Source organism: Colletes latitarsis, chromosome 9, assembly GCF_051014445.1.
Source record: "Colletes latitarsis isolate SP2378_abdomen chromosome 9, iyColLati1, whole genome shotgun sequence".
Taxonomy (NCBI): Eukaryota; Metazoa; Arthropoda; class Insecta; order Hymenoptera; family Colletidae; genus Colletes; species Colletes latitarsis.
The window spans coordinates 26,766,089-26,778,911 of NC_135142.1; the positions used below are offsets into that span (position 1 = coordinate 26,766,089).

Genomic DNA, 12,823 nt, shown 5'->3' on the forward strand with positions numbered 1-12,823 from the left:
TATTTAACGTTCACAAACGATCGTTTTTGTCGGTTCAGGGTCAGCCTTCCGGGGAGGCGTTTATTCAAATGGACAGCGAAAGTTCGGCATTCGCATGTGCGTCGCAACGACATCATCGATACATGATATATGGCAAGAAGCAACGTTACATCGAAGTGTTCCAGTGCAGCGGGGACGATATGAATCTGGTATTGACAGGTGCGGTAACTCAACCGTCAACCAAGGCTCTGCTATCACCCGGTACGTTGACCACACAAAATCCCGCAACTTTGACACATCCGCCTCCGCCGACGCCGGTACCGGTGCCGGTACCGACGGCGCAACCTCCCCTCTGGGATATTCACGCGTTAGTGCAGGCTCAAGCCCAAGCACAGGCGCAGGCTCAAGCGCAGGCTCAAGCTCAAGCTCAAGCTCAGGCAATTCGAAATCAAGACTTTTGGCTGATGGCCTTAGCCTCGAATCCGCCACCCACCTCCACCACTCCTGCATCCCCAACTTCGTCGGTGACGACTAAAACGCTCGCTCTACCCGGACCAAATCCGCAGCATCAGATCCCCGCGTACGCCATGGGACCTCCAGGTGCAGGTGCCATGGCGGCTGCGGCCGCAGCGCTTCACGCTCAACCACCGACACCAGCACCCTTTTTACTCTTCAACGTTCCTTCTCGAATTCCCATTTTACGAGCACCAGCGCCCCACAGCCTGCTGACACCCATCGTCCAAGCCGCGCCTATAAACCCAGCCGCCATAATGGGACTGAAACGAACTTGGGAAAGCGCTTTCCCGCCCGATGCATCCAGTACTGTCGCGAAACGCGCCACGTGGCACACGCCAGCGACTGCATTCGCCCAAGCACCGACCGCGGCACCTGGTTTGCCTTATCCCGCTCAATTTTATCCTCAGATCTGATGGATCGAGCTGTGCCAGTGTCGATCGCGGCGGTAAAAAAAAAAAAAACGGACCAGATCGGTGTTTATGAATCTTCATTTAATCACGTGTTCCATTCTTCACAACAATCGTCCGTTCCTTTATACTTTCTTCGTGTCTCTTATAACGAGAGGCACGGAAAAATTTACTCCGGTTGCATCGTCATCGTGTATGAGTGCATCGAATTATTGAGACGTATGATTCATTTCTTTCCACGAATGTACATGGTACATAATTCTTATTTCGCTATAGTTATTTGCAGACATTCCGCATGATACTTTGTGCAAGTGCCCCCTTTTGTATCGGTGTACGGTGACTGTTATTTAGAGGTCCTTGTCCTTGGAACCCTTTCCTCCGACTAGAATATACGTACAATCTTTCTATTCTTTCAGACTCGTTTCCCATTTTGATACTTATATCGAGCAACAGTACTTAGAGTGTTTTATGTGTTACTTTATTTTTTTTTTTTTTTTTTTTTACGTAACATGCACGTTTTTTGATGATAAGCGTCGCTCTTTAGACGGCGTATCGCTGTATGCGATCGCGCGTTTCTTTGTTTTGTGTGAAGTCTGGTAATTTACACGTAAGATCGCATCGTTATATACAATGTGCAACAAAGTGCCTTAACGTAAACGCGAACGAGGACTCTTTGATTTAGGTCATTTTTTCTGGAGATTTCGTGATTTATATGCATATGTAAATATATACATATAAATTTATATGTTATATATACAAATATCAAACATATACATACTATATATATATATATATATGATTTATATATTTTGCTAGAAATATTTTTATTAGTGCATAAGTAATGGACATTCCATCCAATGTTATCAATTTTTTAAGCTCTGATCTTTGGAGTGTAGCTATATCTTCACGCGGCATCTACTTTACGGTGCGTCAGAAACGAGAAAAAAAAAAGAACCTGATCATGTCGCGGTTTCGCTCATATTTTGCACTGTGATGCGCGAGAGCTTCCTGAGCCAAACAAGTCCGACATGATCGACAAGTCCGACGATGAAGTTCACAAATCCGTTTCTAGCTCTCATCACATTCCCAATAAGACACTTAAGATGCTTATCTATGTCCAATTGAAAGTCACAGGGAGTACTCAAACTCGAAACAGGAAATCGGAACAATTACGTTCGAACGTGTTATTATTGTTTTTACATGAACGTTCTACGGTAGTGCAAGCACGTTAATTGGTTGGACAGTTGTGTTAAAGTTACGAGAGAAAACCACGGAGATGTAGGCAGCAGCAATTTTTCTAATTTCAAACACGATGATCTATGTTCTTATGACATTATTCTAAAAATAATTGCATTCTTCTACAACAGAACTATTCCTTTTTACTCGAAATTTTCATATTCAACAGTTTATAGATATTCAAATATTAACTTTACATAGTTTCATCGTTAAGCAAACACATAAATACCAATCTTATTCATTTACATAGCTCGTTGGTATCGTCGTAAAGAGGGAGTATCTTCGTATATTTCTTTACCCGTCAGAAACTTTAATTACAAACTATTTCTGAATTTATGAGAATCGAAGTTTCTTATTAACTTCGTTCGATATGATTCTTTGAAATTCTCTCACTTTGTACCATCATTCAGGTCTCGCAGCTTGTGATTGTTAACTTGGTGTCGGCATTTTTCATCCTTTCGATGCTCTTCCACGGTTTTATATTTAACGGTAACATAATTGGTGGATAGAATATGTGGTCTATTAGAGAAGAAATGTGCAGAGAGACCGACGTTGGGTCTGCGCGGAAAACTCGTGGAATGTTCGACCGTGCGAACGACGATCGCGCATATTATCATGCGTATAAAAGAGCTTTCATGGTCTCCCATGACCGGGAAGTTCGCCTCGCCTTTTGTTCCGACTCTCTGTATGGTTTTTCCCCCCCCGTATGCTCGATCTCGGTGTTATCACGATGAAAGATTTCTTCTTGCCACGTATTTTCTTTCTATCTATTTTTTTTTTTTTTTTCCTTTGCGTAGCGTGATAACAAGACGAATTTGAACACGGAAACGTACAATGATCGTTGTTGCCTCGAAAGTATAAAGTCCACGGGTATAGAAATGACTGGTTTGCATGTCGTGGTTTGTAGAGGGACGTGCATACCTGCAAGTACCTGTAATAATCTTTCTTCGTTAGTTATCGTTCACAACTAGACGTTTACGTAACGCGTCAATTTCGTTTTTCCTTTAGCACGTAACTATGTTCATTATATATTAGTCGTATATATATATTTTTTTTTTTCCCAGGTGTTCCTCCGTTCCTTCCTCTCGCATTCCTTCCCCGACCTGCCGACATGTACACACACCTCGTAACAATTTTCTCGTACTTTTACGTGGTAATCCTATATAATCTCGCACAAGCCTCTCTTTGTTTGACAGGATGCGGTAGCGTATTACATAGAATCGAGTAGTAGTACTTTGGTATACCTAGTCCTGTTTTGTCGTTACAAATTGCTGTGCAAAGTGTGCACGGCCTTCTTCGATACTTTTCGCGTTCACCGTTCGCCGGTTGAAAAGGTACAGCGGTTTCCGGTTGATCGGAGTTCACGCGGGCCAGAACATCTTCGATCGAGTTATTTTTTTCGTTGTTTCTTCGATCCATTTCAATCGAACAATTGGATAGCTCGATTAATCGGTATTCGCTGTCCTTTACTCTCTAATGGCGTCGAAGGAAAAGACACTCGCACTGCTCAAGCCACGAATAAATGTACTTTGGTATCCGGGTATCGCGCACACTTTGCATTCCAATCTCACAGATGTAACTCGAGAATCGGGTATTGCCTGCCGATATATATTTACGTCGGGATTATGCTTCCTGAGTCGGCTTCGCCCTAGCATTAATAGACATCCTAGAAACTAGATTTCGCGAGACGACGCGAAACTGAGGGCGAACCAGTCGTTATTTTCGTAGCCGTCTTAACGCGCGTCGGCGAGGGATTTATGGTGCTTCCGTTTCGCGTCGTCTCCATGGGGGCGCATCTTGGTGTGTTTTTTGACAAACGTAAAATAAATGTATCGGTCGAGCGCGTTGAGACGTTCGCCCAGAGTTCCAATTCTTGTTTACGCGAAAATTAATTCCGATCGAAGGTAAGGCGAGAACGCGACCGAACTTCTTAACGCGTTCGACTATCGCGCGGATTCTTTTTTTTTTTTTTTTTATTAAAAATACCATTACCATCGATAATTGCCGTATGTACGGTACGTAAGATGCGCCTTCTCGATGAACGAGACACGCGTACAATGGACGGACAACTTTATGCGTCGACAAATCAAGTGCTCTAGGAATCGACCGACTCGAAACTGTTGTAGCGACGCACGTTGATTTCCGTAGTATGATCGATGACTAACCTCGAAACATTTTCATCGCTGGTCTTGGGGGCATCGAAACAGTTTTCAAGGCACTGTATTTTGGTCCAGCGATGCGTAACGAAAATACAAGCTTCGTTGTCGTGCGTTAACATAAAGCTTCGTCTTTCAATCGTTCGTTCGATCCTCGTCGCAGAGCAGCTTAACGTATTGACGCATAATGTCGTTCAAATGTGTATTACCTGCCATTAGCTTTCGCTGGGCACTCACACGAGCCGTATTATACACGAATCCACAGGCTACTGAGGGAGAGAAAGGGAGAGAGAGAGAGAGTGTGTGTGCGTGGGTGCGAAAGGATGGAGAAAAGAACAAGTGAAAAGGGAGTAGCATTATAGACACTATCGTCCTCCGTACTAACTCCAAAAAAAAAAAAAAGCTCGTTATATCAAGGCCGTGGCATTTCCCATTGCGTTGAATGTGTTGTCTGGTTATTGTGAATCGCTAACCTGGTGACTGACAGTGTCGTCCCTTTGCAAATTTACATTTAACTCATTGTCGTCGGTACTGGTTATTGTCAGTACATACGTTTGTCGCTACTATTCGGATGCTGACTAAGGCGGCGCGGTATTTATGTGAACTAATTATACATCCATAGGGGCCTTTCGATAGAAACAAGTGGCAGACTCTGGTCCATCTCGAAATCATTTTAATCCCCTCGGTGCTTTTTACGAAACCTTGAACGCGTTTGACAATCGTAATAGTGGGATTTCCGCCTGAGTCGCGTTAATTAATGTAAATTTTATACCGTTTAATAAATTTAATGATCGACGAAACTATCATATAATTAATCAAATCGATGATAGAGGGATTTACGAGACGGGCAAGGGTCTCCAGGATATCGTCGTACAAAACAATTTCGCGAGTTCACGGCCAATCGTGATTGTCCTGGCGAAAGTTAATAAAATCGCGCGGTACAATCCACACGCGCACGTTCGCGAGGTAACGAAAACTGGACCAGTTCGGTTCTTGTGCGACACTTTTAATTCAATTTTTTTTCTATTTTTTTTTTGTTTCGTTTTTTTTTTTTGCTCTCTTTTCGTTACGGCAGGACGTTTTTTTCCCGATTGCGTTTTATCTACTGGGATATATAGGACACTCACGCACATAATATACATCTACACGAGTACGTACACATACACACACACAACACGTACACGCATTTACACGAATCGTAGTATATACTGATCTTTTTTTTACACCTTGTATACACTTTTTTTCTGTATATCGACGATTATATCGATGGTGAACGATCATGTTTAATAAATGTGCCTTGTGGACATACATATCTTTTTGCTTGCCGGGTTGGTGGACTCTTACCCTGATTATATTACCCTCGCCTGGTGGTGGTAATTTTCGTGGCACGGGTGATATCGTCGTTCGTTTGACTTTTCTTTGAGATTAATTTTGTATTTTTTTTTTATTTTTTTTTCTGATAGCAACGAGGATGGAAATTTGTATTGTTTTCTCTTTGGTGCGATTGACGTTGCTCTCGCAGCTCGAACGGGGGATTCCGTCGAGTTCGAGAAACGTTTCGTATCGCGATTTATCGTGGGGTCTCCCGTTTCTCATGGATGTCCTGAAAATTACGACCACCGTACCTTGTTACGTTCTATACATTTTTTTTCACTGGGCTCGCAGGTATCTTTGGTGTCTACAGATCAAGTTGGAGATTTCTGTGTCGTAACTCTTGCCTCCCTCTCTCTCACTCTCTGTTTATTTGCTCTCGCTCACATGATAGGTACTCTCTCTCACTCTCTCGGACTCTCTGTCTCTTTTCGTTGCTCTAGCTGTCTCTCCCGCTCTCTTGTTATTTTGTTTTTTATTATTATTTTTTTTCTTTTTTTTTTGTGTTTTACCACCCAGGATCGTTGCGTCGATCCGCCTTTTCCCTTTTCTTTTTATCAATCCTGTTCAAAGAACGGTCACTGTTGCGTTGTTAACATATCATCAGGCAAGCCTGTGATTAGATCTAACATTGGTATCCTGACCATTGATATATTGCAATCTAATTCACGACGAGCTCGATTATATGTGTATTCAGCAAAATTCAGCAAAATTGTGTTCTCTTCGGCTTCTCTATTGTTTTTTTTTGTTTCTCGATTAGTTTAATGTGACACGTTCTCCGTTCAATTAAAAAGTTCCAATGTTTGCACTGTCCTCGATGCGATACGAAGGTTTTCGTAATGTTTTTATCGTGCAATCAGATAATAACGATCGGCTAAAACTGATTTAATACGAATACCGTTGTCCTAAAATTCTTCTTCATTGTGTCATCGAAGATCGCACGCAAAAAGGCTTTTCTTTAATACGCTGGGGAGAAGAGAAGGGAGAGAAAGAGCGAGTGGGAAAAGTCTGAGAGAGGGAAGCAAGAAGAGAGAGGGAGAGTTTGAGTGAATTTTGGTGATTTGGCAGAGGGGTCGAAATCGCAAGTTGGTGCTACATATATATAAAACATACGTATATATCGTGTTACAATGGTGCAGTGTCGATTGCTGTTTGGTAGCGGGATCTACAAATACTAACTTCTGTGCTTCCAGGTAGGCCAAGTCCAAATCATTATTCCTTTGGATGACGGGCTTTTATACGGTCCGAGCGAGTCCACGACAACTACCGAAAGTATTAAAAGAAAAAGATAATTTTTAAAAAATCCCGTAAAAAAAAAAACTGATTCTAAAGAGATTCTAAGACTCGAACGGACCGTAGAAAATCGTCAAATTAATCGTGAAATCGTGCAGGTTGCGGGAACGTCGATAAAAGAAAAGAAAACAGAAAATACATGTAACAGAACATTGAAATCAGAATCACCGATTTAATACACAGAAAACTAGAAGCTCATTACTTATTTTTCTGCACGATGTCATCGACCACGAATCGTGGTGTGGTTACATAGTTGGGCACTCTTCTTATGTTTGTACATACATAGAATCTATGGGTGTTATCAGATTTTTTATTATTTTTTTTTTTTTCATTTTATCGGGAGTCTATTAATCCACGAGCAAGTTTCTCGCTATAAAAAAATTTAATACGCGCTTCGAGCATAATATTTCGGGCTCGTATTCGAGACGCGATCGGTTTGGTGTAACGCAACGATCGAATCATCGGAAGGGTTTTTTTTTTTAAATGTTTAATGTCCCTGGTAACCATTCAAGCGATCTTAAAAGTTCCTCGCGGAGCAATGGAGGGAGGAACTTTCGGATCGTTGCTCCCGATCGTTTCGTCCTTTTCGTTAGTATACGATCGATCGGAGGGGATTCGATCGAACGTTGATTGTATGCCTTGTTCTTCCCTTTAGGAGGCACGATGTTGCCACCACCGCCGGTCGCGATATTTCCACCTGCGGCTGCGATGCTACCGCGCGGACCACCACAGTTTGCGGCACCTTATCCGCCTCCAATTTTTTACTGGCCTTACCCTTCGCCGCCGGTCAGCCCGACTAATTATTATAATCCGGCGAACGTTGGTGGTATCGCGGCGATTCCCCAGCAAGCAGCGTTGGTAAGTGTCCTGTCTTTATTTTCTTATTCTCGTCAAGGAAGATTCTCAATCTTCGTGCTGGTACAGCAGGCGTTCGAATAATGTTCTGATTTATTACATGCATGCACATTTAGGTACTTTGTCGTTAACAAGATCCGATAATTGGAATATAATTTCGTTTGCAGTTAACCCCGGCAGAGTGTCTGCAACTCGCACCGGGGGCGACAGTGCCCACGGCTAACACACCAACGGCAGAATCACGTATCGACACTTTCCTTCCGCGAATGGAACTGGAGAAACGTGTACCTGTTTCTGCACCTCCGCAAGCGGAATGCAGTCCGTTCGTCGAGGTTTTCATGGTTTGATGATCATGCCCGTGAAAACTCGTACGGCGATCCGCTTTCTAAGCGCTTGCCTCGCTGTTGATATTTGACGGAGTCGAGTCAAGCGCCCGTAAACTTTAACCTCGCACGACAGAAACTTAACGTTACGTCTTTCCTGCTCTTTGCTCGTACGATCGGGAGACGTTGTCTCGACACCTTCGTACCGATCAGAGTGCATCGCGGCCATTAACGAGGCCTCGAGCGGGGATATCCACCGCGACACGATTTCACGATCCTCATCTTCGAATAAAGCTTCCCTTTTAAATCAAACGTGTCGCCGGGTGTCACGTTTCTTTCTAGTCTAGAGACAGATGCAAGTCGTCGTAGCATAGCGCAGTGACGTCGTTTCTTTCTCGTCGTTCGTTTCAGTAGCCTTGAGAGAGTACACGCGCGGCGCGTTCTCTATTCTCCTTGATCCTCGTTATTCCTGGGTCCCAGTTCTACGCCCTCTCTATTAGGTCATTTCGGTAAGCAGTACGCGTACATTTTGTCTTTTCATAAAGGATAACATAGAACAATTTATTTACAGTCGTTGATCCATCGATACACAGATATCCTATTTTCTATCGTGGTTTCTCGACTGTTACCTAATTTGTCTTATTTCGTTCTTTCCGAAAAGAGAAAAGTACTCGCGTTACTTATGAGATTACGTGAATACGTTTCTCGCTCTGCGTCCGAGCATCAAAGCGTTACATGGTCCGGTTCCGGGAGCAAAGAGTCAACCGATAATTGAATAGTTATCTGGTTGTCTTGGTATCAGTAATACGTAGGTTTTAGAAGTAGCAGACGTTGATCGTTCCGTGTAGGACCTCTAAAGTAACGATCGCGGCGTGCGGTTCGTAGAATCGCCTCGCCAGTAGATGATCATTTTCTCAAAATTGCCATCGAAATAATATTTAATGCCACTTAAGATCTTTGAACCGTCGTGAAGCAGTGATAGGGGTGCAGCTAAAAGATCCTGCTAGCCATCCTGATCGTTTCTGTCACATCTAAGACGCAAGAATTGGCGGTGAAATATAGAAAATAATTTATTCGATCAACTAATGGCGAGGTAAACTCGGAATCTGTTTATCTGACACGCGACGACTAGCTTTTATTTTGTACAGACGTATATTATACAACGTTTCTTTCCGAGTATCGTGACGTAGCGCCGCAATCGAACTCGTCGGACCTAGGGCTAGGACTACTTGACGATTTTTTCTGCATTCGGATATTCGAATTACGCTGAGTATATTCATTTAGGACATTTTATTAATTCTTGTTAAGTTTAATTAACATTCTATACATTTTTGTTACGATAAAGAGAAGTTAATATATTTATAGAAAATAGTAGCAAAGCCTCGTCAACGAAAGGAGTAGCAAGAATACTAAATAAGTACACGAGATGAAAAAATGTTACTTGTCTGGTAATTTTTGGATACTTAAACATTCGAAGTTTATTCGTAGCATTCCGAATGCTTGTAAAATATTCGAATAATCCTAACTCTAATCGGACCACGTTGACACTTTCTCAACATGACCGCGCGAACAATCGTCGTCGTTGACATGAATTAACGCGCAATGGCGCTTTTATCGTAGGACTTTTACTTAATTTAATTTAAAGTTTTAATATGAAATTTAATATATACCCTGTCGAGCATTGTTGTTTGAACGATAACATTTATTATCGTTGATTCGCTATATGTTTAAATACATTGTGTATCAATCTAAAGTAATTATTATTCGACTGTAAAGCGTCGTCTGACGCTGGCTACCGACTCATCGGTTTGCTTGAATCGTCGTAGAAGGTTGCAAATCGCGTTGCCAATGCGTCGTGATTTTTTTTGCGTCGGGACACGCCACGTAACAGCAAACATTACGAACGTCTTCCGTTAGTACGTTATTCCTTCGGGCCAATTTTTATCGTTGATTCGCGCATACGATCGATTTCGCCGTGTGTATCTCGATGCACACTTGATCAAGGTTTTTACATAGTTACGCGACATACAAAGTTGTCCAGTAGTTTGAGGAATAACCAAAAAGGGACAATTTTCCAGTGAAAAACACACTTACCATCAAAAATTAAAAAAAAAAAAAAAGAAATCGTTTGCATAGGTTGAAATTAGAACTGGGATAAAAAGATAACGTTTCATACGTCAATACACGATAAGTTTTTTCTCAAATATACTTGTATAACGATTACAATTAATGCCGAGTCAAAAAAAAAAACAAACTTTATCTCATAACTTTTATCAGTAAGTTAGATCGACAACAAAATCTCGTACAAACAAAGTCTACTCCATATTTGCAACTTATTTTTGCACGAGAAATCACCCTTTTCGGTTATACCGTGTATTATCTATACACCCTGTACAAGTTGATAAGAGATATGTTGTAACCTTTTGGGTCAAGAGTGTGAACGCCAGAGATGAACTGATCGCTCAATCACGTAATTAGTTCGTACGTATTTATGAAAACGGTTCTTTTCTCGAGCGTTTTTTTTCACGCACGATTTCTCAATCTTACTTTCCCCCATTGAGCTATTTACTCTCTTTAAGCCTCCCTCCCCCTTCTCGAAAATACATTCATATCTTTCGTAGCTAATTTTTAATCGTGTAACGATATTCGTAGTTGTACGAATGTCTCCAATGCGTGTACAAAGCGCTAATAAAACGTGTGCGTGTGTTCATGTACGATCGTATAGTTGTCGCCTAGCATCTATGAATCCGAGTGAGGAGAGGGTAGGGAAAGAAATTAATTACAGATACTTCGTATAAAAAAATTTGAGTCAGGGACATTTTTCTCCGTTAACTTGGAAATCATGTTCCTTCTCGCTGTTCCTGTTACTGCTAACGGCGCTCGTGTACAAAAAAGGTGCAATTTTAGATGTAAAGAACGAGTGGCGCTTGATGAGCCCAGGCTCGTTCTATTAATAGAAATTAAGAATTACATTCGATAAAATACTTTATATTTCTTGCGATGCGAACATATTATACATATATGCAAATTATACGAATAATAGATATACATATACGTCCTTAATGAATATTATTACAGCTAGGTTTCGACATGAGCTTGGATTAATCGATAATCGTTAATCGATGTTATGAGTGTTGTTAATAATTGCCAAAAAGTTGAGCGTACGTTCCGGTCTAAAAAGTATGGAGTAATGTCGTATGTTTCTACTTTCAATTAAACGAATATAGTTTTGCATATAATATTCGAAGTGTAACGTTGAGAGAGAGAAAGGTTGTTACACTGGGCGGGACAGGTAATACGAGGTTTGATCGATAACTATCGAGACATTTTCGAATACCACGACTATCGAACTCTCGATTCAAACGTACCTGAAGTTTTTTCATTGAACGTACGCGCCAGAAACCGTTACTGATACGCAGTTTGTTATATTTTATCCAACGATTCTTGTCGATGAAGTGTAATGAAGTGTGACGAGACGATTCGAAAAGTACGAGTGCTCCGAGTTGATGTTATCTCTCGTAAGTAGACGAGTTCGTTCGTTTAAGTTTTTTTTTTTTTTTTTTTTACATATAATAAGTATGTTAAAGTATAGGCGCAACAGTGCTACGTGTTAACGAGCGCAACGAACAAATCACATTCGTTGGTACTGTTTCTCGTTGCTGTACCTGCTGTCTCGTACAATTTGTGCAATAATTTTCCTTCTGTTTTTGTTGTAACGTGCGTAATAGGGATCAAATGAATGAGCTTTCCGTACCGTGGTACATCAAAGGAATCGATCAAAAATAATACATTTTCAGAAAAAGTATTGCCTTAGTGACAAAGTCTGTTCGAATAATTTTGCTCCAGTTTCTTTTTTTTGTTTCTTTTTAGTATCTACTGTGTCTCAAGTTTTATTAGATTTTTTTTTCCATACAATCTACGTCATAGTTCCTTTTCTCTTCCCATACAGATAAATATTATAATAGTTTCCACCAGGAATTTCTGATTTAATAATTGTAGTTCCTGACTACACGTCCTACGAGGATAGTTCCTAACTAAAGATGTTCTCCTGGTAGTCAGGATAGTTTCTTTAAGACTTTTTTTCTATGTCGAAATTTACGAAGAAACTATTCAATATGAAAGTCTGGAGCAAAATATTTGGATGATTTTTGCAAATTGAACAAAATCATTCCATAGCTAAAGGGAATCTGGCAATTCGATCTTGGCGTGACTCTCCTATTTGTGTTAGCTTAACAGAAATTTGTACATATTATACATTTGCAATTTTACTTTTATAAGATTGCAGTATGTTTAGATGAAAAAAAAACAAAACAAAACAAAAATATCGCGTTTAAAAGGCGCGAAACGAGCAGAGCCTTTTTATTTGTACGTGAGCAACGTTGCGAGCACACAGAGAGCTTTATTAAAATACGAAAATACAAAAATAATAAAAAAAAAAAAAAACTTTCGTCTACTGTGAACGTAGACGAACTATCGCTGTTGATTGATCGTTTCTGCGGTCTAAGAAAACGGCTACGACGAATAGTAATCTGATCCCGATATTTAATAATGTTATTAACGATATTAATATATTCGATATTGTTTTAAAATAGTCTTCCGTAATTTATTCGTCAACCCCTTCATTATATCGTGTAATATATTGTACGCACACGTCGAAGTGTCTATTTAATTATAACACTTAGAAAAT

At 40.8% G+C, this 12,823-nt stretch overlaps 1 protein-coding gene across 5 annotated transcripts in view; it reads left to right on the forward strand.

Moving 5' to 3' along the window:
* Window positions 1-12,725, forward strand: part of LOC143345305 (RNA-binding protein fusilli-like) — a 31,144-nt gene extending 18,419 nt beyond the window's left edge. For 3 of the 5 annotated variants that reach the window (XM_076772289.1, XM_076772291.1, XM_076772290.1), the window contains exons 10-12: window positions 39-240; window positions 7,614-7,816; window positions 7,981-12,725. In XM_076772289.1, coding sequence (XP_076628404.1) covers window positions 39-240; window positions 7,614-7,816; window positions 7,981-8,160 — 585 coding nt within the window. In that variant the 3' untranslated portion in view covers window positions 8,161-12,725. The other 2 variants (XM_076772292.1, XM_076772288.1) reach the window with 2 other exon arrangements.
* The last annotated feature ends 98 nt before the right edge of the window (window positions 12,726-12,823 follow it).